At 41.6% G+C, this 26350-nt stretch overlaps 1 protein-coding gene across 3 annotated transcripts in view; it reads left to right on the top strand.

Annotated features, from left to right (window-relative positions):
• Positions 1–26350, top strand: part of GRAMD4 (GRAM domain containing 4) — a 179028-nt gene that overhangs the window by 135636 nt on the left and 17042 nt on the right. For 2 of the 3 annotated variants that reach the window (XM_075345113.1, XM_075345115.1), the window contains 7 exons: positions 2873–2944; positions 3647–3690; positions 3780–3889; positions 6568–6722; positions 11260–11277; positions 15966–16110; positions 25657–25750. In XM_075345113.1, the coding sequence (XP_075201228.1) occupies positions 2873–2944; positions 3647–3690; positions 3780–3889; positions 6568–6722; positions 11260–11277; positions 15966–16110; positions 25657–25750 (638 nt within the window). The remainder of the gene's footprint in view (positions 1–2872; positions 2945–3646; positions 3691–3779; positions 3890–6567; positions 6723–11259; positions 11278–15965; positions 16111–25656; positions 25751–26350) is intronic. The other variant, XM_075345114.1, reaches the window with a different exon arrangement.

Genomic DNA, 26350 nt, shown 5'->3' with positions numbered 1-26350 from the left:
TCTTTTGGTCACTAGCCTGTATTCAGACCTGGCTATACCCTGCCTGTATATAGCAACAATAGTCCTGAGAAGGACTCTGCTACTGTACGCCGACCTGGCTATACCCTGCCTGCCTGTATACAACTAGAATAGTCCTGAGAAGGACTTTTGGTCACACTGTTTGCAGCCCTGCAACTGAAAAAGCTATAAAGGGCCGCAAAGCTTTCCCTGAATCAGCGACACTCTCCCTACACTCACTGTCAGAATAGCTGTGAGCAGAGCACAGCGCGCCGGCCTATATAAAGGCTCGGTGACGCTGTGCAGGCCGGCCAATCACTGCAATTCCACAACTAACAGGGCTGTGGCATTGCAGTGGTCTGCCAGCCAATCCCTGCATCAGGGCTGGCTCTCAAAAGAGCGCCAACATGCAGAAATGAAGACCACGAGTAAAGCACGAGTATCGCGAGATTACTCGGTCCCCGCCGAGCAGCCCGAGTACAGTGATACTCGTGCGAGTACCGAGTAGTGACAAGCATGCTCGCTCATCACTAGTGGACACACCACACATACACAACACACACACATATGCATATACATACATACACACATACATACACACATACATACACACACATACATACACACACATACACACACATACATACACACATACATGCATACACACATACATACATACATACACACATACATACATACACACATACATACATACACACATACATACAGACATACATACACACCACACCACATACACACATACATATACACATACACACACACACACACACACGCGCGCGCTCAGGATAGGAATGTCAATGCAGATGGGCGTGGTTTGAATTAAATGCGTGGCTACTTTTTCGGCAATATAAATGATGTTGTACATGGGTATTCCCACCTCAAAGATCCTATTTCAATATGTAGTAGGTGGGGTAGTAATAATATTAGCCAATACCTGATTAGCTATGTCGCTTACACCATGTGCAGGACATTGAAGGTTAGGTATCCCATGGTTCTGACCACTCAGAGTTAGTTGTTTGTGGTCGTAACCATGGATACCTAAGATACTGTAATGGCCTGCACATGAGGTAAGTAACATAGCGAATCAAGACAAATATACTATTTTTCTAATTGGAGGTATTAATAGTATTATTACACATAATGTATTGGGATATGGTCTTTGAGATGGGAATACTCCTTTTTTAATGAAATTTCCCAGTAGCTTCAGGCTTTAGGCCGAAAATCTCCAGCAATATTACACCTAAATTGAAGTTGTAAATTAAATAGCATTTTGTTAATCTGTTTCAATACAATTTTCTTGAGCAGTTATATTAGATGTAGTGTTTTCAGAGGTGACGTGATGGCAGCCACCAGGTTTGTTCTCTGCCGTACTTGCTCTGCGTATGATGTACTTTGAAGGCAGCAGATGGTTATTGCTGGCTCAGTTTAGCTTGTGGCGTAATATACTATACGGTCACCTTTTGGAGAACACTACCTGATCAGGACAGTCTTCTTAATGGATTGTAAATTCCTTTGTATCCGATGTATTTATACGAGCCCCGAAAATAGCATTTTTTTTCCTATTGGTTTTGACGGCTCACTCAGAGGTTGCACACTATAATCTTTGAAGTGGAGGCTTCCCTAAAACAATGAAATTGTGGAGATTTTCCGATGTTAGCAGTTATACGCATATATCGACTGCTATCTGGCATCATTCTGTCTAGAGGTAAGGCTTGGTTCATGCTTTCCTCGAGCCTCTGATACGTGTGCCTAGAGCGTAGTCACATTTCTAGACTGTGCTGTTGTGTGTATACTATATATGTTATTACAGTGTATCCTTGCATTGTACTGCCACCATGTGGCACAGTGGTGAATTATTGATTGTGCTGCAGTTTCACTTGCACATGTAAATAGTTTACCTCCCTAAGCTAAATAGTTACATGGCGTCTAGATTTTTGTGTTCTTTGTTCTATAGTTTATTTTATTAATGGCATATCTACATGACTTGTTGGTATGTTTTCTACAATTGTAAAAATCTGTAGCTGTTTAAATGATAAAATTTGATCACTTTTGGTTTACAATGTAGCATTCAGCTGTATAGGATTTTTTTCTTCCATTTGAGGCACAGGATCAGCGTGTGTCATGAGGCAGAATGCATCAACTGTCATGTGTATGTTTACATGCATTGAGCTATACAAATGTAACATCAGCCTTATAATAAATGACTGTCACATTGGATTCGTAATGCGTATATACCCCAATGACTTAATAAATTAATACATTGTCTTCATCAAAGTACTTTTCTGGATCTTCCTTTGGGTCTGTACTCCGCACTTTGTGAGAAGTTAAGCAGAGAAGATCATAAATGAAGGAGCACAGCACTTAGTCACGTGCTTTTGACTCTTCATTTTAGCAATCGTTGGAGGTATCTGCACCCAGAACCTGGACTTTTGCCAATCAAACCTTTGACTGGTCATTGACATGTTTCATGTTTTCACATTATTGGTACCTGCTAACCCCCTACAAAATGTAACCACTTTATTTGAACATGTGCTATGCAAAGAGTGCCATAGGAACTGTCCTATGCCCACACTCCAAAAAAAAAAAAGCTGTTGCAAACAATTTGGATGACACTGTATTTCCATGATTAGAATGTCACCATACATGCTGTCATCCTACATATGCCCTGGGTGCTGTCAGCATGGTCTGACTGGTGTTTGATGGCAATCTTTCCATAAACCGCTTTTTACATAGGTCAGCATGGTTTAGGCTTTACTATAGTCTGAGGAACTCAAATTCAGAATTTAAATGAGAAAAAAAATGGAAACTTCTGAATTCAAGATTTTTATATAATTTTGTTTTTTACCTTTTTTAGGAGCCTCCAAAGGAAGACCTCACAGTTTCTGAGAAGTTCCAGTTGGTTCTGGATGTAGCACAGAAAGCACAGGTCTGTTAAACTCCACTGTACTGAGAGTATACTACTAGAGCAGTAGTATAGCTAAGAACTCTGGAACCTCAAAAGGTCACTCAATCTCTGTTCCAGCCATTAATGGCGCAGCCTCATCTCAGACTGAAGAAACAGTAGGGAGGATGCGCTATGCTGTTTCTGCAGCTCCCATAGAAGTGAATAGGAAATACAGAAATAGCATAGCGTGCTGTTATTCAGTTTTAGTAACGCCTATTTATTTTTCTATAGGCACTATGGAAATAGTCGAGGGGGTAACTCTATACTGTTTCTGTAGTTTCTATAGAAACAGTGTGGTGTCGCTCTCTCAACTGTTTCCGGACTCTAACCAGCTATTGCTCCTACATTCCCATTTCAGCCATTAATGACTGAGAAATTGACTAAGTATTGTTGCAGCTAAATGCAGTTTGGCTTGCTATGAAACTTAATGACAGCTAAGTTGTACACCTTGCTGGGATATTGTGTGTGTTTGCTACAGGAACCAATCTCACCATTAGAAATAGCCTATCATACAATGTTACTGATGTTTGACCTTTGAGAAAAATGTGACCATTAATGAACAAAGTTAATTCTTATAGTTGTCACACTTTTCCTGTCAATAAAGTGTTTCTCTTGTGAATACTTTCGTATATCTTCACTGTTCCTTTCCAAGAAAACTTAATAATACTTCTGCTCCATTCTCAGAACCTGTTTGGAAAGATGTCAGACATCCTGGAAAAAATAAAAAAGTATGTTGTTAATTATTTTAAGCTTTTCAGTTGAGAAAAAAAAAATATGACTATAATTAATCTGTTCTTGTGTTATGTCCCAATTTTAGCCTATTCATGTGGGTCCAGCCTGAAATTACACAGAAGCTATATGTTGGCTTATGGGCAGCCTTCATTGCCTCCTGCTTTTTCCCATATAGACTGATCGGACTCTGTATGGGTAAGTTGATTCATTTATGGTTTTGCTGTCTGTGTTAAGTTGCTGCATGCTTTTTTTTTCTCCATTTAGGCACTTCAACATAGTTCTTAAGTTCTCTTGTAGGAACATTTCCCAACCACAACTGATGCTGGGAGACCAGTTATTACTAAGTGGAGAACTGCTGTGTTTAGTTTCTTTTATGTATTCTATCAAAGATATGCCATTATTTTGTCTGGCAAAGGTCTGACCTCTGTCACCAATATCGATCATGAAATGTGTGCATATACAGCTCTGGCAAAAATTAACAGGCCGCTGCAAAATTTTCAGTTTTTCTGATTTTGCTCTTTTTAGGTTTATTTATTGAGTAAAATGTAAATTCTTTTATTCTACAAACTACTAACAGGTCTCCGAATTTCCAAGGAATACATTTTCTATTTATTTTCTGAAAATAAGACATGCTCAAAATAAAAACACATTCATTTCTTTCAGACCTCAAATAATGCAAAGAAAACAAGTTCATAAACATTTAGTAACAACAATACTAATGTTTTAACTCAGGAAGAGTTCAGAAATCAATATTTTGTGGAATAACCATGATTTTTAATCACAGCTTTCATGCGTCTTGGCATGCTTTCCACCTGTCTTTCACACTGCTTTTGGGTGAATTTATGCCACTCCTGGTGCAATAATTTAAGCAGTTCTTCTTTGTTTGATGGCTTGTGACTATCCATCTTCCTCTTGATTACATTGCAGAGGTCTTCAATGTGATTATAGGTCTGGAGATTGGGCTGGCAATGGCAGGGTTTTGATGTGGTGGTCCTTCATCCACACATTGACCTAGCTGTGTGGCATGGTGCATTGTCTTGCTGGAAAAACCAGTCCTCAGAGTTGGGGAACATTGCCTGAGCAAAAGGAAGAAACTGTTTTTTCCAGGATAACCTTGTATGCGGCTTCATTCATACATCCTTCGCAAAGTTTAATCTGCCCAATTCCAGCCTTGCTGATGCATCCCCAGATCATCACCGACCCTCCACCAAATTTCACAGTCTGTGCAAGACACTGTGGCTTGTACGCCTCTCCAGGTCTCTGTCTAACCATTAGATGACCACGTGTTGGGCAAAGCTGAAAATTAGACTCTTCATTGAAGATTACCTTACTCCAGTCCTCTATGGTCCAATCCTTTATGGTCTTTGGCGCACTTCAGCCTGGTTCTCCTTTGCTTCTCATTGATGAAAGGCTTTTTTCTAGTTTTAAATGACTTGGGCCCTGCCTCTAGGAGCCTGTTACGAACTGTTCTTCCCGTGCACTTCACTCGAGCTGCCATTTGCCATTCCTTTTGTAGGTTACTTGAGGTCATCCTGCGGTTCCTGAGTGACATTCGAATAAGATGACGGTCATCCTGGTCAGTGGAGAGTCGCTTTCGTCCTCTGCTAGTCTGTAGCTTTGTTGTCCCCAATGTCTGCTGCTTGAGCTTGTTGTAATGGACTGCCGTCTTAGAAATTTTAAGCATTGAGGCAACGTGATGCTCACTGTATCTCTCTGCTAGTAAAGGCAGAATTAAACTTATCTTTTCTTCACTCAAGACTTTTCTTTTCAACTCCTTCGGCATGGTTGTTATTTTTTCATTCCTATTATTTTTGTGAGATTACTAGCACTTGTTTTGCAATCCAGCTTGTCATATTGCAAAAGGATTGTAAAGACCAAAGCAGTGTTTTTTATACTTTCCTTTGTTAAATAAGATGTGGTACAGGTGATCACCTAATCAGAAGCACATTAAGTAGAATGAAGTGTACTCTGGTTGGAATTCAACGGACAGTGGAATGGAAAGAAAACGTAGAAGGGGACTTGCTATTAACCAGTGTTGCAACCTCTTTGTCCTAATTAGTAAAGGTTGGAAAAGTCACCTCCGATCATAACCTGACGCATCCAAGCTTTATGAGGGGGTCTCATGGAGCTTAGGAAAAACGAAGAAGGGGACTTGCTATTAACTAGTGTTGCTACCTTTTTCTCCAAATTTAGTGAAGGTCCCAAACGTTGACACCACCGATCATAACATCCTTTAAGCTACAACTGAAATCAAATAATTTTTCTCTGTATATCGATCAATGAAAACTATTTTGGAAAATAAATATCTATTTGAAGCACCGTGAATCCATTAACCCTATTGTAACCACATAGTGTAAAATTAACATCATATGGTCTTGGTGGGTATATGGAACTGAGCCTGCCTGTTTCACAACTTAAATGGCGTTGTTGATCACTGATGGCAATATTTAAATGACATCACTGCCGGTGTGCGCACCATAGCCCCTCTGCAACGTGATCGCAGGGAAAAGATGGGTTGTCAGGGCAGACGAGGGCCTGCTGAAGCCCCAGTAATTGCTTTCTAGGTCCTCCTTTTAAAGCTCAGCTTATATGCAATGAAACAATCACAGGCACATCTTACCACACTTGGAATTTTGTCACCGTTTTTCACTACATTATATGGTAAAGTAAATCGTGTTGTATTCAAAACTACAACTTGTACTGCAAAAAACAAGCCCTTATATGGTTTTCTTGATGGACAAATAAGTTATTGCTTTTAGAAGGTGAGTAAAAAAATAAAACTGGAAAATGTCCTGTCTTGAGGTTAACATAAGCCTGGTTTTCCCCTACATTTGATTTTATAGCTTACTCATGTGATCTTTTTTGCTTTTTAGGACTCTATGCTGGCATTAAGTTTTTCCTCATTGACTTCGTTTTCAAGAGGTGTCCGAGACTTCGTGACAAGTATGACACGCCATACATTATTTGGACAAATCTACCTACAGATCCACAACTTAAAGAACGAACAAACGTAACTGCGTCTAGAAGGGTGAGCTTAGAAAACACATTTGCTTTCCCATTTTTGAGTACAATTTATAGCAAAATTGATGGTATTGTTCAAAGTACAGTTCATTCTGATAAAAAAAAAAGTCCTCATACAACTTAGTGGGGAAAAAAAGGCTCTTGGTAGAAGGTGCGAAAAATATGAACATGCAAAAATGGACAATCACTGTCTGGAATGGGTTAATATCAGGCTTGTCAGATTCTCACAATTGATTTTTCACAGTATTACAACATCCTCATCACTGTTAAGATCTGTTTACTATGGTATACTGCTTACATTGTGAAATCGAAATCTATTGACTGATCAATCCGTTTTAAATGACCTGAGATAAATGCAAAAAAGAATAGGTGCCCATTATCTGGTTTTAAAGGGAACCTGACAACTGATACATGCTGTACTTTTGAGAGTATAATCCAGTTTAATAGCTGTTAGACTCCAAGCCGCACAAGAGACTGGTCGGACAGGAGGGTCCCTGGCAGCCTTTGTCTGCCCACTGTTTTGCAGTTACTGTCACTCTAGGTCACTGATCTGGGTTCCCGTCTGTCCGACTTTTGACTCTGTCCCCAGCTTTTAAACTTTTTTTTTTTTTTCCCTGAAACACTGTATTGTGTTAAACATGAATGGCTGATATAATGCTGCTGGTGTCTGATACATGCTGCTTGTATTTCGGTCAGTATGTATCATCTGTCAGGTTATTTTTAACTGTATCCACTAGGTCATTTATAATTATTATAGTTGATCGAATCCGCCAAAATTCGGGACCGGCGGATCACTGCCGGATTGAAAAAAAAAAAAAAAGTCAGAATGTGCTGCTGATTCCGGTGCCCATAGAAGTCTATCAGGACCAGAATCTGGAGATTAAAAATGTTTGTGGAGGTGATAGGTGGGTAGGAGCACGCGCGGGTACTCACCTGAGTCTGTGTCATAGCAACAAACTCCTTCCGGGTCACGCTTTTCCCTTCTGGAGCCGACAATTCAATATTCATTGTTTTTGCCCGCCCACCGGCGCGTGTAATTGGTTGCAGCTAGACAAGACACCAACCTGTGTGTCAGCTTGTCAGCTGACTGCCACCAATCACAGGATGGCCGGTGGGCAGGGAAAGCAGTGCAAGCGTCTGCGGATCAGTATGGTGAACGTGCATGTGTTTCAGAAACACATGCACGTTCCTGTCAGAAGTGTGTGCGGCTGTGCTGGTGATGCGTTTTTGTTTTTTCTTTTTGGTCCGGTGATTTCAGCATAAAAAATGAGTGACTCCTATACCTGCAGAGAAGCGTGGTGTGCACGGTTGTGAATGTTTCCTATTCTTATGAAGAGGACATGTGAACAATACCTGCTGATTGTAGACCTGTCTCAACAGGGTCATAACGTTATTGCCATCACCCACTTCCATTGCAAAAGTGAGCATCTTTGGATGTTGCCAGATATTTTTATATATATATATATATATATATATATATATATATATATATATATATATATATATATATATATATATATATATATATATATATATATATATATATTTATTTATATATATATATATATATATATATATATATATATATATATATATATATATATATATATATATATATATATATATATAATATATATAACATTTTAGCTTGAATAATAGTCTGTCTAAAAACTATTCAGTTGCAAACAGACGGACAGGGTTTACTTTACACAAAGAAATCAATCTGAAAATACAAACTGCTTCATTTAGTGGTATTCTTATTGTAATTTAATATTCTGCTGAGATACGTCCCCTTAACATACATATAGTCACCATATAGTCACTTTCACCAAATTTTTCATGTTGAACTGGACGCATATGTAATAATTGCTGCAGAGTGGTGTAAAACTTTTTTTTTTTTAACCTCAGTTAAGGAGATATTATGATAGAAATCAAAGTATTTGGCACCTAATGAGTTCTCTTAAGTCCAAGTGGGTGTTATCAGACAGTTTTTATAGGGGCATGTACATTTTCCTGTTTTGTGCTGACCAATTGTAAGCAGCAAGCAAGAAAAGGGAAGGCACGCACCCCACCATAGATCGGAGCAGGTTCCTCAGTGTGGGGTATTTATATTGTCATACATCCCTGATCTCCTGGTCTAACCTCCTGCATGATTAGAAAGCACAGATGAGTAACACCTTTTAGGTAAGATCCGCATGGGGGCAGATGTAGCACAGATGTCTTTAGCTGAGTCACATTATAATCTATCAGCTTTCTTCTCCAAGCATTGTCAGCTGGACTGTACTTCCCCACCTCCACACTGCCTTTCATCGGATGAGAGCTCAACGTGTCAGTTTCACACTTTTAGATCTGTTGTGCTCTACTTAAACTCAGTGTAGTGAGGTCAGGGCAGGGTTTCACTATATCTCATGCAGGAATAGCCCAGAATTTACTCACAATTTACTTGTGTGGATGTAATACTATCCATGATCCCACTGCAGAGCGATTACAAGTTTTTTAAGCACAGCAGATATAAGTGTGATTACTGAGACACTCAGTAATCAGGAGAACTGATAGGGTTTGTAATGTGACACAGCTAAACTTAGCTGCACTGCTTCTTCCCCCACTGACTCCTGCAGGAAGTTAGGGCTGTGACATTACATCTCATACACTGACAAATCTACTCTAGGCTACGGTGGGTGCTGGTTCTTCTTTCCTTTTGAGTGTTGCTGCCTGCTTCTGATTGGTCAGCATTGGTGTTGAGCGAGCACTACTATGCTCTGTACTCGAAACAAGCAGTTGGACGCTTGGACGGGGCTCAACTCGTGAACAGAGTATAATGGGAGTCAGTGGAGAACTCTGGAAAAATGCTCGAGTTCCTCGTTGACCCCCATTATGCTGTGTTCATGAGTCGAGCCCGTCCAAGCGTTCAACTGCTTGTTACGAGTGCTGAGCATGGTAGTGCCCTCTCATTACTAGTGTGCATCTTTCAGGGGGGTGCAGTACACCTCCCCAATGAAAACTCTGATAAGACCCACTTGGCGTTAACTTTTATTTTTTCTTTTATTTTTTTTTATTAAAACTATTAGTTGCCAAATACTTTGACTGCTAACCTCTCTGCAATGGAGAGGCCAAAAACTCCACGAAAAGATTTTATGCCGCTCTGCAGCTACTGTTACATTGTGTGTCCAGAAAAGTTTGAAAGGTCCTCTTTAAAGGGAAAGGTCTCTCTAAAACCGGAAACTATTCCAGTCTTGATGTCTTCAAGTAAAATATTACGTGTTGCTGTCTGTATAAGTTGCATCAACCTGTTTATTTACAGAATCTGTATTCTTGTATCTGGTTCTATTCACATTTCCTGTTAACACTCTGGTAATATAGTCACTTGAAAAAATGACACCCCGTTTATAGTATATCTTGTTTTGCACATGTAACTAAATCAAAAGCGACTTTTCACTCAACCACTGTATGACTAAGTGATCTAATTGGACAAAAATGCAGAAGTCTGAGCAAAATGTTTATATTAATGTTTATATATTACTTAGAAAAAGTACTCCACTTCATTGGGCACCTAAAATTCATCAATCTGTGCCGCAGAGTATTTGGATGTGATTAGTATATGCTATCCAACTGTGGTTTATGTTTTGTTTAAACTTTTTTTTTTTTTCTTCTTCAATAAAAATGGTTCCTCTGTGTGGTAAACAGGCACACTATGTGTGAGATAGGTGTACTCTAGAAGGTAAGGTAACTAGTAGTGCCTCACTTTTGGGTTAACATTTCATTGACAACTACTGGCTCCTGTACATGATCATGTTTTGGAATGGTATGGGTCCTATATGGAAAAATCCTAGATGCACCATAATATCGGTTTATGCACATCGCTGTATATTTATATGGTGGTATAAAAAAACAAAAATCCAGCATGCATCATCTGATGCAGGAGGCAATTGAAGCCTCCACATACAAGTCAATGAAGGTACCGGTATGCTTTCGGACAAAAAACATACTTGACGCAGTCTGTGCATTTTATGCAGCTGTATAAAACTCTTTTCTTGTCAAACATTCCTATAGTTTTGCATGTATAAGGATGGTTTTCCTACTATAATATCTTGCTGCTGATTTCTCATTATATTGAGAAACGTAATCAATTTTTTGTTTTTTAATACATTATATATTTTTCAGTACTTTTCTCATTGAGCTTCTTCCAGTGGTTCTTACACTGGACTATAGCGATCTAAAATGGTATAGATTGTAGGTTTTTGACAGTACAAACAGTATTAACAGAATAGCTACCACACGGGTATGGGGAATGTTGTTGGTGGCGGTCGCTGATGGACTAGTTGATACTCATTAACATTTACTGTTGTGTCCATTGTTACATTTTATTCCCTGCATTTCACTGCAGCAACCAACCAATAGTAGAGTATTGATTTTAATTGTGCATATCTGTAGTGTTTGTGCATTTTTCTGCTCAGCTCCTGTGTGTATTGCGTGGATAAATTGTCGACGCTGTCACCTTTTTCTTTTGTCACTGTCACATATGTGTTTGTTTCCTTTCCTGCTAGCTGTCAGGGCATGAAAAGGTACGGAACTCTAGAGTGCTGTTTGGTTCTTTTGGATTCCATTAACCACCTAATCTAGTCTGCTTGACCGATCTGTTTTATTTTGCTTCACATTTCTTCTAATCTGTGTGCTCACTTTCAGGCTGTTTTTCCATTTACACCAATAGCTGCACTTGTGCATGTCATGTCCGTTTGTATGTAGCATGGGACTAGTCACATAAGTGAATAAAGAAATATATTCCTCCCTTTCCATTAGTCAGTTTTCCAAATTTCTGGGAATATACTGTACATTTTGTTTTTTGTAATCTGTATGGCTAGCAATTCCTCTTGTGGTTAAAGCCATTTAAGGTTATGAAATAATAACAAAATTATATACAAGCATTAATGCTTTACACTTTTCATATAGGATTAGATTCACGCTTAGAAGGGAGTAAATCTAGTCAGTAAAAATGGTAATAATCCAACTTGACTGTATACTTGCATTTTACTGACATTAGAGGTACATGTAGTTTTTGTATTCTGTTATAAATTGTTATAAATATTAAACCAAGCTATGTAGATTGTGCAGGAGACGTGCGCACGTTGCGTTTGAGAGCGCAGCAATTTGGATGCCAAGATTTTGTTCCAAATCGCTGTGTTCTAAGAAGCAACATGTCACTTCTTTCGGGCGCTTTGGATGCAGGTCCCGCTCGGTCTATGAGAGAGGCTGCAACCAGAGCGCATGAAATCGGCTTTTTTTCTGCAGAAACACTGCATTCATTACGCAGTGTTTCTGCAGCGATTTGAAGCGCACATGTGCTGTCACGACGCAACGTGCGCATACAGCCTTAGCAGGCTTTCATCACACTTGTACTGTTTGAATCCACAAAACATTCTTTCACGGTTTACAGATTGCTTCCTCATTCACTTATTCTCAGGCAAGTAACCACTGTGTCATGACAATGGGCTAAATCACGTGTAGTCTGAAAACTTATGTATTGTTGGGTACTATCCATCATGTGGATGTAGATGACTAAAGGCCTTAATGAAAATGTAAAACTATCCTTCAAGGCAACTTCTACTATTAACAAAAGATTTATGAACGGTTTACTGGAAAGTAGCCCATTAGGAATCTGTTAAGATTCCTTACCTGCACTGCCAAAACCTGGTGTCTGAATAGTGCGTCATGCTTACCTCAACTCATAAGAGTGAGAGGATGCTCTTTGTATTAAAGATGCTTTTCATGAATAAGTTGCATAATTCTGAGTGTGTAATAGTCAATAAATACCTAATTTTGTGATGGGTTTGGAGTAATGTGTCAGTTGTGTTGAGGGACTTCGTGTACTTGTATCATTTTATCGCAAACACAATTTGCTAATTAGATTTATTAGCAAAATTTACAGAGGGGGTGAATCACTTTGATTGCAGCTGTATATACCAGGGACTGCTGATAAGTCTTTGGCTTTACCCAGAAAGAACAGAGATAGGATGATGAAACTTTACATTTATTCCACATACTCTCCACTGATGTCTTGCAAAGCTGTAGGGGGGAAAAGCGCAATAGGGTCTTACCCGGTATGAGGGTAGAGAGACAGAAAGAGATATACTCACCTGGTAAGGTTGTGCAAGTCACAGCCACCTATGAACACATGTGAGTGCTTTTTTGCGGTTTAGCAGCGGCCCCGGAAAGCAGTTTATAATATAAATAAAATGGCATGAAAAACTGTTTAAATGCCGTGCTAGAAACCACAGATGCTGTAGATAAAAAAAAGTTCCTTTATTTCACAGTTCTACGCGTTTCAGAGACATCTCCGTCTCCTGCCTCAGGAAAAATGATATAATGATTTCTTTTCCTGAGGAAGGAGAGATTGCGATGTCTCTGAAACGCGTAGAACTGTGAAATAAAGGATATGTTTTTTTTATCTACAGCATCTCTGGTTTTTAGCGCGGCATTTAAACCGGTCTCCACTGATGTCAACACACTTGTTATATCAGTATACCAAGTTCTGTAAGCCTAGCAAAAAGGAGGATTTCGGTTGTGCCTCAAACCAGGCATCTGTAGCAGCCATGGCATCAGAAATAGTGGGAAATTTGGTACTCTTGAAGTGATTCTTCAGGTTTGGAAACAGATGATAGCCGGAGGGAGCTAGATCTGGTGAATAAGGTGGGTAGTCAACCACCTGGAAGCCCAGCTCTGCCAGTTTTGCCATAGTTGCTGTGCAGTGTGAGCAGAGGCGTTGTCTTGCAGAAACTAGATTCCTTTGGACAGCTTGCCTCGCCTTTTTAAGGCGGCGTTACACGCTACGATTTATCTGACGATATGTCGGCGGGGTCACGGTTTCCGTGACGCACATCCAGCATCGTTAGCGACGTTGTTGCATGTGACACCTACGTGCGACTCCAAACGATCGCAAATAGGATGAAAATCGTTGACCGCTAACACGTCGTCCATTTTCAAAATATTGTTCGTCGTTTGGATCGCATATATTGGTACGTTTGACACCCTGCAGACGACAAACAACATCCACACAACCGCCTTGGTCAAACAATATATCGCTGAACGATTTTGTGTCGCTTGTGCAATCGTTACGTGTGACCGCTAATAAACGACCTATGAGCAATCTCGGCAAATCGTAATTACGATCTGGGCGTGTAACATTGCTACTGAGATCGTCAGATAAATCGTAGCGTGTAACAGGGCCTTAAGAACTTTGAGTTAAGCTCATGAAAAATGGCAGTAAAAAAATAAAAAAAAAGTGTTGTGATTATTTTTGTTCAATATATAGGAACTGATGCGCAAAATTTTAGACGCACTTAACCTCACTGATAGCATGGCAAGGAGTCTACTAATGGTTGTCTAATGAATGTTCTGCCACGCTGAATGTACTGGGGCACACAAATGATGCCTTTGCAATTGCAGACCAATGAAGCCCCAAATGTGTTCTATGAGATACAAGTCCACAAACCTGCAAACCACGCTACCATGTTCAAAGTCACAGCCTGGCATTGTATGGGAAAATGCCTCTAGGGACACTTCTATTCCCTTGTGAAAACGTCTTCACATCATTGCCCACGTGGTCTCCAGGCCAAGCTTCGGCTATCAATGCATCCAACACAAAAGTGAAACTCAAAATAGAAGAATATAGACCTCCATTCCATGCTTCATTTAGTTTTTCACATTTTATAGTGACTTTTTATCGTCGCCAGCCTAAGGTACACCTGTGCAATAATCATGCTGTCTAATCAGCATCTTGATATGCCACACCTGTGAGGAGAATGGAATAGCTCCTCAAAGGAGAAATGCTCACTAACACAGATTTAGGCCCCTTTCAGACGTCAGTGTTTCAGGTACGTGTGACATTCGTTTTTAACACTGATGCCACACGTACCCATGTTATTCTCTGGAGTTACTCACACATGGATCGTGTGACCCCTCACGCTCCCGCACGCACACACGGAGACAAGTCCGTTTTTTTCTTTGGCATCACGGATGTCACACGGATCGCACACTGATATGATCAGTGTGATACGTACCGGAGAAAACACGGGTCTTTGAAATAGATTTTCTAAATACACCTGTATCCAGCGCTGTTTTCTTTGTCTCTTTGCTGTGTCCTGCTTCTGACCCCGCTCATTATATTCATTGATTATTCACTGCACTGAGGATTTCCAATGACCTCCTGGATATTACTGCACACAGAGCTTGCTTACTAAATACTCACCTGTCACCGGCGGTGCTGTCCTCAGCAGTGCTGACCCTGATGCTGTCCCCGCAATGCTCCGGCTTCCTGGTTTTCAGTGCAGTGAATAATCAATGAATATAATGAGCAGGGGTCAGAAGCAGGATTTTTGTTAACAATATTTGAAAGAAAAAGGCCTTTTGTGTACATAGAAATAGTCTTGTATCATAAAGGTCAGCAAAAATAAAAGTTGCGTTTTTATATTTTTCTTCAGTACACTTGAATATTTAGTTCCCTTTTTTGTCATCTTTGCATTTCATTAAAATGTGTCTCGAATCGATCCTGTGATTTCCTTCTCCGGGTTTCACTTTCAATGTTTAATGTATGTGCAAATATGCACTGGCTCTTTAACGTGTGTGTGTGTGTGTGTTATAATCTCAAATAATGTGTATACATGTGATGTTACATAAAGTCAGTTGGTTAAAATGTGATGGTTATTAAGACAATTTGTCAACAGTGCTAGCTGGCTTTTTAGTAAATGCTTAAGCTTCTGCTAAGGAAGGTGTGTAGAGTCATTTTATAGTAAATAGCCACACTTGGGTCTAGGAGTGTATGTGTCTTGAAGTTCATATATTGGAGCTTCAAAATGGAATAATATATAGCAGATATACACGTTCCAGTGAACTTTTTGGAACTTTTATGTAAATTTTTGTTTGTCTTTTTGTGTCTCTTGAGTAAATTCTTAGCAGTAGTGATTACCCTACCCCTCCCTGCCAAACTTGGTATAAAGTGCTCTGTTAAAGCAAAATACCAGCTATTGTCCAGACTTGTCTACCAAATGTTGGCATACTTCTTTCGAGGGTCACAAAATATGTAGATTTTTATTTATTTTTCTTCACATCCTATGCTAAATGTAATATTACTAATCTGCTGTCTTCGACCTTTGCTAGCTGCTTTATCTATCTGTGCTAGCTGTGATTACGTCTTTGCTAGTTATTTGATGCATTTGTTTTGTTTTAAGAGGAATAAGGTATTGTGCTTCATTTTCAGGTGCAGTCAGTATCAAAAGTTAATGTAACCACTGGTGCGCCACAAGCAACAAGCCGAGAAGACGAAGGAGGAAGATACCATACTACGAAAAAAAGCAGTTTTCATGAGGTCTTCAGTTTATCGGAAACAGAGCGTCCCTTGCCAGGTATCCTGAATAAAAAAGGATAAAGGAATAAACATCATAAAAAAATAAATAAAACAATTGTAAATATTAAATCAAACATGAATTAAAAAAACAAAACCACAAATAAGCCAGACCAGCAGTGTTCGTGGTAAGTATCAATCTATGTGGGAATAACCTTTTAACCCCCTTAACACAAAAAGGATGTTGAGAAGTGCTAGGTGCTTGGCTCTCTCAACACTGTAGATGCTGGCTGTGTCTACCAGTATCATAGTATCATAGTTTTTAAGGTTGAAGGGAGACTCTAAGTCCATCTATTTCAACCCGTAGCCTAACCTGTTGATCCAGAGGAAGGCAAAAAAACCCAATGTGGCAAACAAGTTCCAATGGGGAAAAAATTTCCTTCCTGACTCCACATCCGGCAATCAGACTAGTTCCCTGGATCAATACCCTGTCATAAAATCTAATATACATAACTGGTAATATTAAATTTTTCAAGAAAGGCATCCAGGCTCTGCTTAAATGTTAGTAGTGAATCACTCATTACAACATCATGCGGCAGAGAGTTCCACAGTCTCACTGCTCGTACAGTAAAGAATCCTCGTCTGTGATTATGATTAAACCTTCTTTCCTCAAGACGTAGCGGATTCCCCCGTGTTCCAGTCGCAGGCCTAGGTGTAAAAATATCTTTGGAAAGGTCTCTGTACTGTCCCCTCATATATTTATACATTGTGATTAGATCCCCCCTAAGCCTTCGTTTTTCCAAACTAAATAACCCCAAGTTTAATAACCTGTCTTGGTATTGCAGCCCCCCATTCCTCTAATAATCTTGGTGGCTCTTCTCTGCACCCTCTCCAGTTCAGCTATGTCCTTCTTATATATCGGTGACCAGAATTGTACACAGTATTCTAAGTGCGGTCGCACTAGTGACTTGTACAGAGGTAGAACTATATTTCTTTCATGAACACTTATACCTCTTTTAATACATCCCATTATTTTATTAGCCCTGGCAGCAGTTGCCTGACACTGTCCACTAAAGTGAAGTTTACCATCCACCCATACACCCAAGTCTTTTTCTGTGTCTGTTTTACCCAGTGTTCTACAATTAAGTACATAATCATAAATGTTATTTCCTCTACCCAAGTGCATGACCTTACATTTATCTACATTAAACTTCAATTGCCACTTCTCAGCCCAATCCTCCAATTTACATAAATCTCCCTGTAATATAAAATTATCCTCCTCTGTATTGATTACCCTGCAGAGTTTAGTATCATCTGCAAATATTGAAATTCTACTCCGCATGCCCCCAACAAGGTCATTTATAAATATGTTGAAAAGAAGCGGGCCCAATACTGACCCCTGTGGTACCCCACTATGAACTGAGATCCAGTCCGAGTACGTACCATTAATAACCACCCTTTGTTTCCTATCACTGAGCCAGTTTTTAACCCAGTTACACATATTTTCCCCTATCCCCATTATTCTCATTTTATGTACCAACCTTTTGTGTGGCACCGTATCAAAAGCTTTTGAAAAGTCCATATACACAACATCCACTCCATTTCCCTGGTCCAGGCTTGAACTTACCTCTTCATAGAAGCTGATCAAATTAGTTTGACAGGATCGATCCCTCATAAACCCATGTTGATACTCTGTCATAAGGTTATTTTCCTTGAGATACTCCAGTATAGCATCTCTCAAGAAACCCTCAAGGATTTTACCAACCGTAGAGGTTAAACTTACCGGCCTTACCGGATATGATGATGATGATGATGATGATGATGATGATACCATCATATTGCAGTATGTAGCGTAATCGATCACATGATCACAGGTTCACATCTCCTATGGGATCTAAAAAAAAAAGGAAGAATAAAAATTTAACTTATGCTTTTTTTATACTTTTATAAAAAATTCATATCACCCTTTGTCACTGATGGGGCGAGGCTATCTCTCTGTGAGTGACAGCAGTCTGAGTATGTATGCTCAGATTGATCATCAGACCTTACTATTCTCTGCTTCCATTCTGCCCCCCACTAAAAGATCAAAATAGAAGATGTAATCCTATTGGCATGAATAAAACATTCAGCTCGCTTCGCAAAAAAATACTTTTTTCAACTTAATCGACAAAAAAATAAAAATGTTACGGAAAAATTGGTGACACAAACTAATGGTTTTATAAAACTTTTATTTTTTTTTCTGCAGTTAAAAGGAACCTGTCAAGTAAAGAAAAAAAACACGTAATGCTAGTAGGTTAATCTGCAGGTTAATAGCCTTCTAAAGCTCTACGACTGCTGCACTGAAAGCGGAAATTAACTCTCGTCTTATTGGGGGACATACAACTATTGAATAGTCTGCTGCCACCTGGAGGCTGACACTATTACATCTAAATAAAATATAGACTATACCTCGCCTGTCAGTCAGGTTTTCTTAGTTTCTTGTAGTGTCGGTTGGAGGCAGGGTCTGTCTTAGACCGATCTTCGGTTAGGCGCTAACCTATCTTTGTCTTTCAGATGGATTTTTTTATGGGTAACTGAGTGTAATTGTGCACAGTTGCACCCTCATAGCGACGGAGAGTACAAGCTGTAATTGTTCAGTCTGTATCCTCTCCCGGACCATTTGTACCTTTTACACAGTCTTTAGTAGGGTACTGGGGCAAAGGCCTGTAAGCCCATTAGCTCTTGCCCGCTGCCCCCGTAGCGCGCGTGTGCATGGAGCAGAAGACAGGGCGTTCTCAATCTTTAAGACCGGTAAGTATGACCCTGTCAGAAGGTACCCTCTCCTTCTTGTGTTCCCAACCCCCCGCCTTCCCCCAGCTTCCTTTCGGTGGTAGATACTGGTGAATGGTGGTCGGACTATGCTCAGAGGACTGATGTGGCTGCTAGCTGTCCTGCTTTCCCATCTGAGCATTGTTTACTTGGTGGGCTGGAGTGGGATTGTGTTGTGAGCCTTTTCCCCCTGCGCCCAGGTATAGCAGCAGGATGCTGTTGCTTAGTCTTACAGACCAATCTGCAATCTTGTGTGGCCATTTGGAGCTCTCTGCCAATCAGATGGCTGACTGTCCCAGCTAATCATCAGGCTGGACATTTTTAGCCAATCAGCGGCTGTGGCTCAGCATGTTGGGTTTCTGCCTCTCAGCCTTCACCTCTTCCACCTTTATGGCATGGCACCTTTTTATGTGGTGTGAAAATACAATGGCAATAATAAAGGTATAGCCGAAACGCGTCTTGCCGTGCGTTTACAGCAGTAATCTTCCATCTCTGCCTGAACTGATGTTTTTTTGCTGTTGTCTGTACTTTTTTATTTATTTTTTAAATAAAGAAAATATTTTTTTATTAGTCAACAACCTTTGAGCTCGCTGGATTTATCCTTCCTCTTATTTGGTGTGGCGCATAGAAGCATCTTGGTATCTTCCGCTTCACAACTCTCACGGGGAGCAGATTCCGACACCATAGGATGGGGTACCTGTTGACCTCTTAAGGCTGGTGAAAGTAAACTCTGGTTTTCATTCTGCCTTTTATTTCCTATCTCTTGCAATGTCTGAGTCTAGAGAAGACTGTGCTCGCTCATTAGCGTAGCCTGCACTTGTTTCCTTCTATGAATGTATGACTTGTAATACTACGTTTTCCACTGGTCAGTCTGTGCTCTGTTGCGTCACCTGTACCCCTCCAGCTTTCCTGCTGGCAGCCACCTAGGAGACCCCTATGACTTTGGATGAGAATATGGCCCCTCCTGCCTGGGCTTGTGATTTAGCTCAGTCTGTAGCAGAGTTAACCTGGGTGTCCAAGACACTGGTCATCCTTGTGGAGCGATTGCCATTGACCACTGCCACCCAAGGAGCTCTGATCACGTGAGTGAATCGGATCCTCCAGCTACTCCACAACAGTATGGCCAATTGCAAATGCGGTCCAGACAACCTCAGAGTTCCTACTTGTTCTGTCTACGGCACAGGGGAGGCGCCTTGGTTCCCTTTCTTATCCTCATGGGACTCTCTCTCCTCAGCACTCAGATTCTGGTTCTAATTCGGAATTTGGTTTTGATCAGTATCAAGTGGGAAAATTAAGGGAGATAGGGCAGCGTTCTCTAGGAGTTACAGCTACGCTGCCCCCTCCCGTCACTGAAACAGGGTTTTTTAGGAGAGGTAAGCAGGTGGCTGGGTCTTTGCAGAACTTCCTGAAAATTCTTCATGGTTAGGAAAAGAACTTGTGAGCACTCAAACACTTTTTCAGAAGTGTAGTTGCAAGGAGATGTTATATACCTTCCCAGCAGAACTGGTGGCCTCTTGGTCTACTCCACCAGTGGTGAGTACCCAGGTATCTCGCTTTATCCAAAGTGAAAACTCTGCTGCTGCCAGAAGTTGCAGCTCTTAAAGATTCCACGGATAGACGTTTAGAATCTATGGCGAGTTTCGCTTTTGAGGTGGCAAGTTTTTTGCCACTTGGCGGTGACCGAGTGGGCTAAATATTTGTGTCAACTGTGTCATTGCTGATCAGATTGTGCAGGCAGGAAAATATATTTGCTCAGCATCTTCGCTCTCCCCAATTGGTGAGTTATTGGGTGGCAATCTGTTGTATGCTATGGCTAAAGGTGGGGAGGCCAGACATAGCTTTGAAGAAGTTTCTTGCAGGTCTGCCATTCCAGGGTTTTCACTTATTTGGATCCAGGCTAGATAAAATAATTTCTGAAGCTACAGGTGCCAGCCATCCCTTTTGGAGGCAGAGGGCTTTTTAGGCTCACCCCATTCATCATTTTCTAGCACAGGAGGAGTCTGGTCGGCAGGTCATGCCAAAGGTTCCTCAGGATCATAGGACTACCTGTAGGTCCATTCCAGCGGGACACCCCTTTGGATCAGGGTCTAAGGCCTCCCGATCCAGAGGCAGTAGAAAAATCAATGTTTGACGGGCGGCCCCCACTTAAGAGTTTATTCCAGGTGGGTGTCCGCCTCCTCTTTTTTCCAGATGTATAGTTTGGAGCAATCAGCAATATTTGGGGTCAGGAGAAGTTATCTCTTGGTCATAGGATTTAAGTTCACCACCCTTCCTCAGGATCAATGTATTCATTCTCTTCTTCCCATGTCTTCCAGCATGAGTGTCGGTTTCAATCGAGCCATAGTTTCCCTGCTTCGGGCAGGGGTAGTTGTAGGAGTTCCCTCTTCAAAGTGCTTAAGGGGGGTTTTATTCGAAACTTTTCGTTATTCCCAAAACAGGATGGTTCGATGCGGCCAATTTTAGATTTTAAAGCCTCTGCTGATCAAATGGGTTTGGCTTTGTTGCTTCAAGATGGATTCACATTGGTCTGTGATCACATCCTTTCATAGCCGGTGAATTCCTTTCATCGATAGATATTCAGGAAGCTTATCTGCGTGTGCCAGGTTTTCCATCCCATCAACTTTTTCTCCACTTTGCAGTTGGGAAAGATCACGATCAGTTCACTGGTCTCCTATTCGGGCTGGCCACAGCACCCAGGGTGTTCATGAAAATACTGGCCTGGTAATGGCGCTGTTACGGTCCACGGAAATAACTGGTTTTCCCCATCTGGATGATATTTTTGTTGAGGTGCCATCCTTTGCTCACAATTTAATAAGTCTGCAGATCGTTATTCAGACCCTGGAGCAATTCACTTCAATTCTCAACAGAAAAGTCTGTTTTGGTCCCAACTTAGCGCTTATAATTTCTCGGGTTGGTGTTCGATACCATTTAGGCATCAGTATTTCCTCCAGAGAAAAGGTAATCTCTTTAGTCCACAGTCAGGGTCTTGATATGTCTGGCCAAGCATCCTCTTTTGGTTTTGCATGAAAGTCCTAGAGAAAGTCCTAGAGCGTTTGAGGTGGTTCTGTTTGGTCAGCTGTGGTAAAGAATTCTGCAAGAAACTCTTCAAGCCTCTTGGGACTGATCAATACAGTCCCTGGATCGCCCTATCCATCTCAACCTTCATTGTTGTCGGTCTGTCAGCTGGTTAACGTCTCCTCTGCTACTTCGTCTCCTCTGCTACTGGCAAATCGCTGCCCGTGGTGCACAACATCGCTCAGGACCGTCACACTACTTTCCTGCCTTACCTGACCGGCGAACCGCCTCCTTTCTAAGGGGGCGGTTCGGTCGGCGTCACAGCGATGTCACTAAGCGGCCGCCCAATAGAAACGGAGGGGCAAAGATGAGCGGGACGAACATCCCGCCTACCTCCTTCCTTCCTCATTGCGGGCGGCTGCAGGTAAGGAGAGGTTCCTCGTTCCTGCGTTGTCACATGTAGCGATGTGTGCTGCCGCAGGAACGACGAACTACATCGTTACTGCAGCAGCGATAATTGAGATTAGGGGGGCATGTCACCGATTTAGCGATTTTGAACGTTTTTGCAACGATTCAAAATCGCTAATAGGTGTCACACGCAACAACATCGCTAATGCGGCCGGATGTGCGTCACAAAATCCGTGACCCCAACGAGATCGCTTTAGCGATGTCGTAGCGTGTAAAGCCACCTTTAGACAAACTGGTATTTGGAGGTGGTCAGTCTCCTGGCATACGTCCTGTGGGCTCTTCTGTTCCACCCGAACATTTTTTCCCAGGTTCTGTTTTTCTATCTGAATTTATGAGCACTCAATTTGATGGCTTGGCTGTTGAACCGTAATTTTGAGGGCTACATGTCTGTCTCAGTCTGTTATTCAGACTGTCTAGGGCCTGGAAACCATCTTCATTAAGAGTCTATCATTACACATGAAAGGCTTATTTTCATTGGTGTGTCTACCAGTACTTTGCTGATGTCCTTTTCCATACCAGTGCTGCTCTCATTCTTGCAGTCCAGATTGGAGACATGGCTGGCGTTTAGTTCCCTCAATGGTCATGTGTCCACCCTGGCTATTTTGTTTTAGAGGGACTTGGCTTATAAGGCCGCTTATCAGCAACCAGTGCCTGCTGGATCAAGACTGCGTTTATCCAGGTCTATGGTGCTAAGGCTAGTGCGGCTGCATTTAGGGTTCGAGTACTCTATACGAGCGGTGTGAGCCTCCTTGGTGGTGAGTCATCAGGCAGACTTTGCAGCTCTGTAAATCAGCTACTTGTGCATCTGTACAGACATTTTCTAAGTTTTATAGAGCCCATACTTTTGCCTCGGCAGATGCAAGCCTTAGTAGGAAGATACTGCTGACAACAGTAGCCCAGATTTCTGCTTTAGTTGGGGCAGAAGGCTAGTTGACAACAGTATATTGGTTTTTTTCCCTCCCTGGGGTCCACTTTAGGACGTTCCATGGTTCTGTGTCCCCCAATAAAATGAACTAGAAAAGGTAGATTTTAGTACTCGCAGTAAAATTTGTTTCCTGTAGTCTTCATCTGGGGACACAGCTCCCTCCCTGGGTTGCTCGGTTGAGCATGTGGTTATATTTTTTTCTTCTTTCCTTTTTCTCCTTTTCTCTACTGCTTTATCACAAAGCTGAAGAAGTCTGACTCTGGCAGGTGAGGTAAAGTCTGCTGGAGAAGAGCCAATTTTCAATGCGATAACCGTGTCACCCTCCAGGTGGCAGCATGGTACTGTGTCCCCAATGAAGACTGAGAAACAGATTTTATGCTGAGTACTAAAATCCACTTTTACTCTTCTTGGCAGCCTTGGGCTTTTAGTCATAGATGTGTGCCCAGAGCAACTTCAGTCATAGTGAGTGGCAGCTGTAATCATGCCCCAGCTCTGATGCACTGCAGAGCCGGCTGTTAGTTCATGTCGGGACGTGGTTACAGCCACTGGGTTACTATGTACTGAGTGTTGGCTAAAGCCTCGTCTCTAACTGATAGCTGGAGGCTGCCGGGAGGAATAAAAATACATTTGTCCCTGTAGCCGGACTTTCATTGCGGTGGACGCGCAGCTTTAGAATGCTACAAACCTGCAGATTAACCCAATGTCTATAGTATTTTTGACATAACAGGTTCCCAAAACAGTATTTATTTTTTCCCCCATCGACTCCTATATGATATAACAGATCAATACGCTTACGCCGATGCCAATCTTTAAAAGGGTATTGAAAGTTTAAAAAAACAAAATGTAGATATTAAATTAAAAACAAAGCCTCTCATTTTTTTTATTTCTAAACTTTTTATTCTTCCATTGGCTGATTTTGTTTTGTTTTTTTTTTCTTAACATTCTAAGAATACATGCAACATTTCAATAGCTTTCAATGACATTTCTGATTTTGGTCTTTGCGTCAGAAAAAGCAGTGATGTAAGCTTTAACTATATATATATATATATATATATATATATATATATATATATATATATATATATATATATATATATATATATATATATATATTTTTAATGTCTTTGACACTTGGTACTCAAATTCCCTACTCTGTCAGTTCTGGAACAAAAACCAAAGTATTGGCAAGCAAAACACTAGAGGCCGCTTTATATCGGTACCGATATCGCTAGCGTGGGTACCCGCCCCTATCTGTTGTGCGACACTGGCACGTGCCGCACATCGCCCAGACCCGTCACACTACTTACCTGCCCGGCGACGTCGCTGTGACCGGCGAACCGCCTCCTTTATAAGGGGGCGGTTCGTTCAGCGTCACAGCAACGTCACTGCAGCGTCACTGAACCACCGCCCAATAGAAGCGGAGGGGCGGAGATGAGCGGGACGTAACATCCCGCCCACCTCCTTCCTTCCGCATTGTGGCCGGGAGGCAGGTAAGGAGAGCTTCCTCGTTCCTGTGGTGTCACACGGAGTGATGTGTGCTGCCGCAGGAATGAGGAACAACTTCGTTACTGCTGCAGTAACGATTTTTGAGAATGGGTCCCCATGTCACCGATGAGCGATTTTGCATGTTTTTGCAACGATGCAAAATCGCTCATAGGTGTCACACGCAACGGCATCGCTAATGCGGGCGGATGTGCGTCACCAATTTTGTGACCCCGAGTTCGCAGTAGCGATGTCGTAGCGTGTAAAGCCCCCTTAAGTCAAATATGTACTCTTATGCCTTTTGATGTGCATTTTTTTTTTATTTGTTCTTACTTGCATTTTTTCCCTGTTCATTTGAATGAGTTAATAAAGCTGCAAAAATGCTGAACAAATTAACATGCTGCAGATTAAAAAAAAAACCTTTTTGCTTCAAATCTGCAAAGAAAAAATAAGCAGCATATGTGCATGACATTTCAAAAACCTCATTAGCTTGGCTGGTTCTTTTTAAAATGTTGTGGTTTTTTGTTTTGTTTTGTTTTTTTTTTCCCTCGGCAAAAATATGTGGCAAAAATGCCTCATGTAATCAAGTTTTTGTGAAAAATATGGTCCATCTGGTAATAAGGGACACATGGAAGGCAAAGATTTAAAACAGACTAGAAAATTGTTTTCATTTTATCGGATACAAAATGGTTGCTGAACAAATGAATTAGACTTTTCAGTGATTCCCACGCAATTTTCATCAAATGTTATGCAAGGTAAAAAAAAGTAGCAACTAATTTTGAATCCCAGCATATAGCAAATATCAAATAAAAAAATGACTAGCGGTTTTTAGGAGATTAGTCATTGGTGATGACTGATGATACCCAGTTAGTACCCTTTGTTAGTTACCTTTTCCACCTTCTTTTCTAGCTTGTGACACAGGCTGGCGCTGCTGTTTGATTAACAGAGATCGGAAGATGCCGACAGACTACATCCGAAATGGTGTGCTTTATGTCACAGAAAAGTAAGTTGTCCATAATAGGTTTGCTACCGTGTTTCCCCGAAAGTAGGACCCCCCCGAAAGTAAGGCAGGGTGGGGGTTTCGGGGGGTCCGCCAATGTAGGGCACCCCCCCGATTGTAAGGCAGGGTAGCGGGGGGCCCGGGGAATGTAAGGCCGCCTATGGGTGGTGGTCGCGGCGTAATGTAAGGCCACATATGGGTGGGGTCACTGGGGACAGTACAGGAACTTGCCGCTGTTCCCTCGCTCCATCCAGGCCTTCTCCAGTCTCGTGCCACCCATGGTCCGCCTCCGGTGAATGGCCCCCGCAAGGCTCCCTGCTGGCCATCAGCTCGAGCTGTGATTGGCCAGTCAGCCGGCTCGCAGCTGATTGGCCCTCAGCTCGAGCTGCGATTGGCCAGTCAGCCGGCTCGCAGCTGATTGGCCCTCAGCTCGAGCTGCAATTGGCCAGTCAGCCGGCTCGCAGCTGATTGGCCCTCAGCTCGAGCTGCGATTGGCCAGTCAGCCGGCTCGCAGCTGATTGGCCGAAATCAGCCGCGACGTCACCGCCTGCAGGCTCGCTCCGATTGGTCCAGCGTCCCTGGCATCTGAATCGTCCCCCCGGC

Source organism: Anomaloglossus baeobatrachus, chromosome 4 (genome assembly GCF_048569485.1).
Source record: "Anomaloglossus baeobatrachus isolate aAnoBae1 chromosome 4, aAnoBae1.hap1, whole genome shotgun sequence".
Taxonomy (NCBI): domain Eukaryota; kingdom Metazoa; phylum Chordata; class Amphibia; order Anura; family Aromobatidae; genus Anomaloglossus; species Anomaloglossus baeobatrachus.
This window is presented reverse-complemented; position numbering and strand designations above follow the sequence as displayed.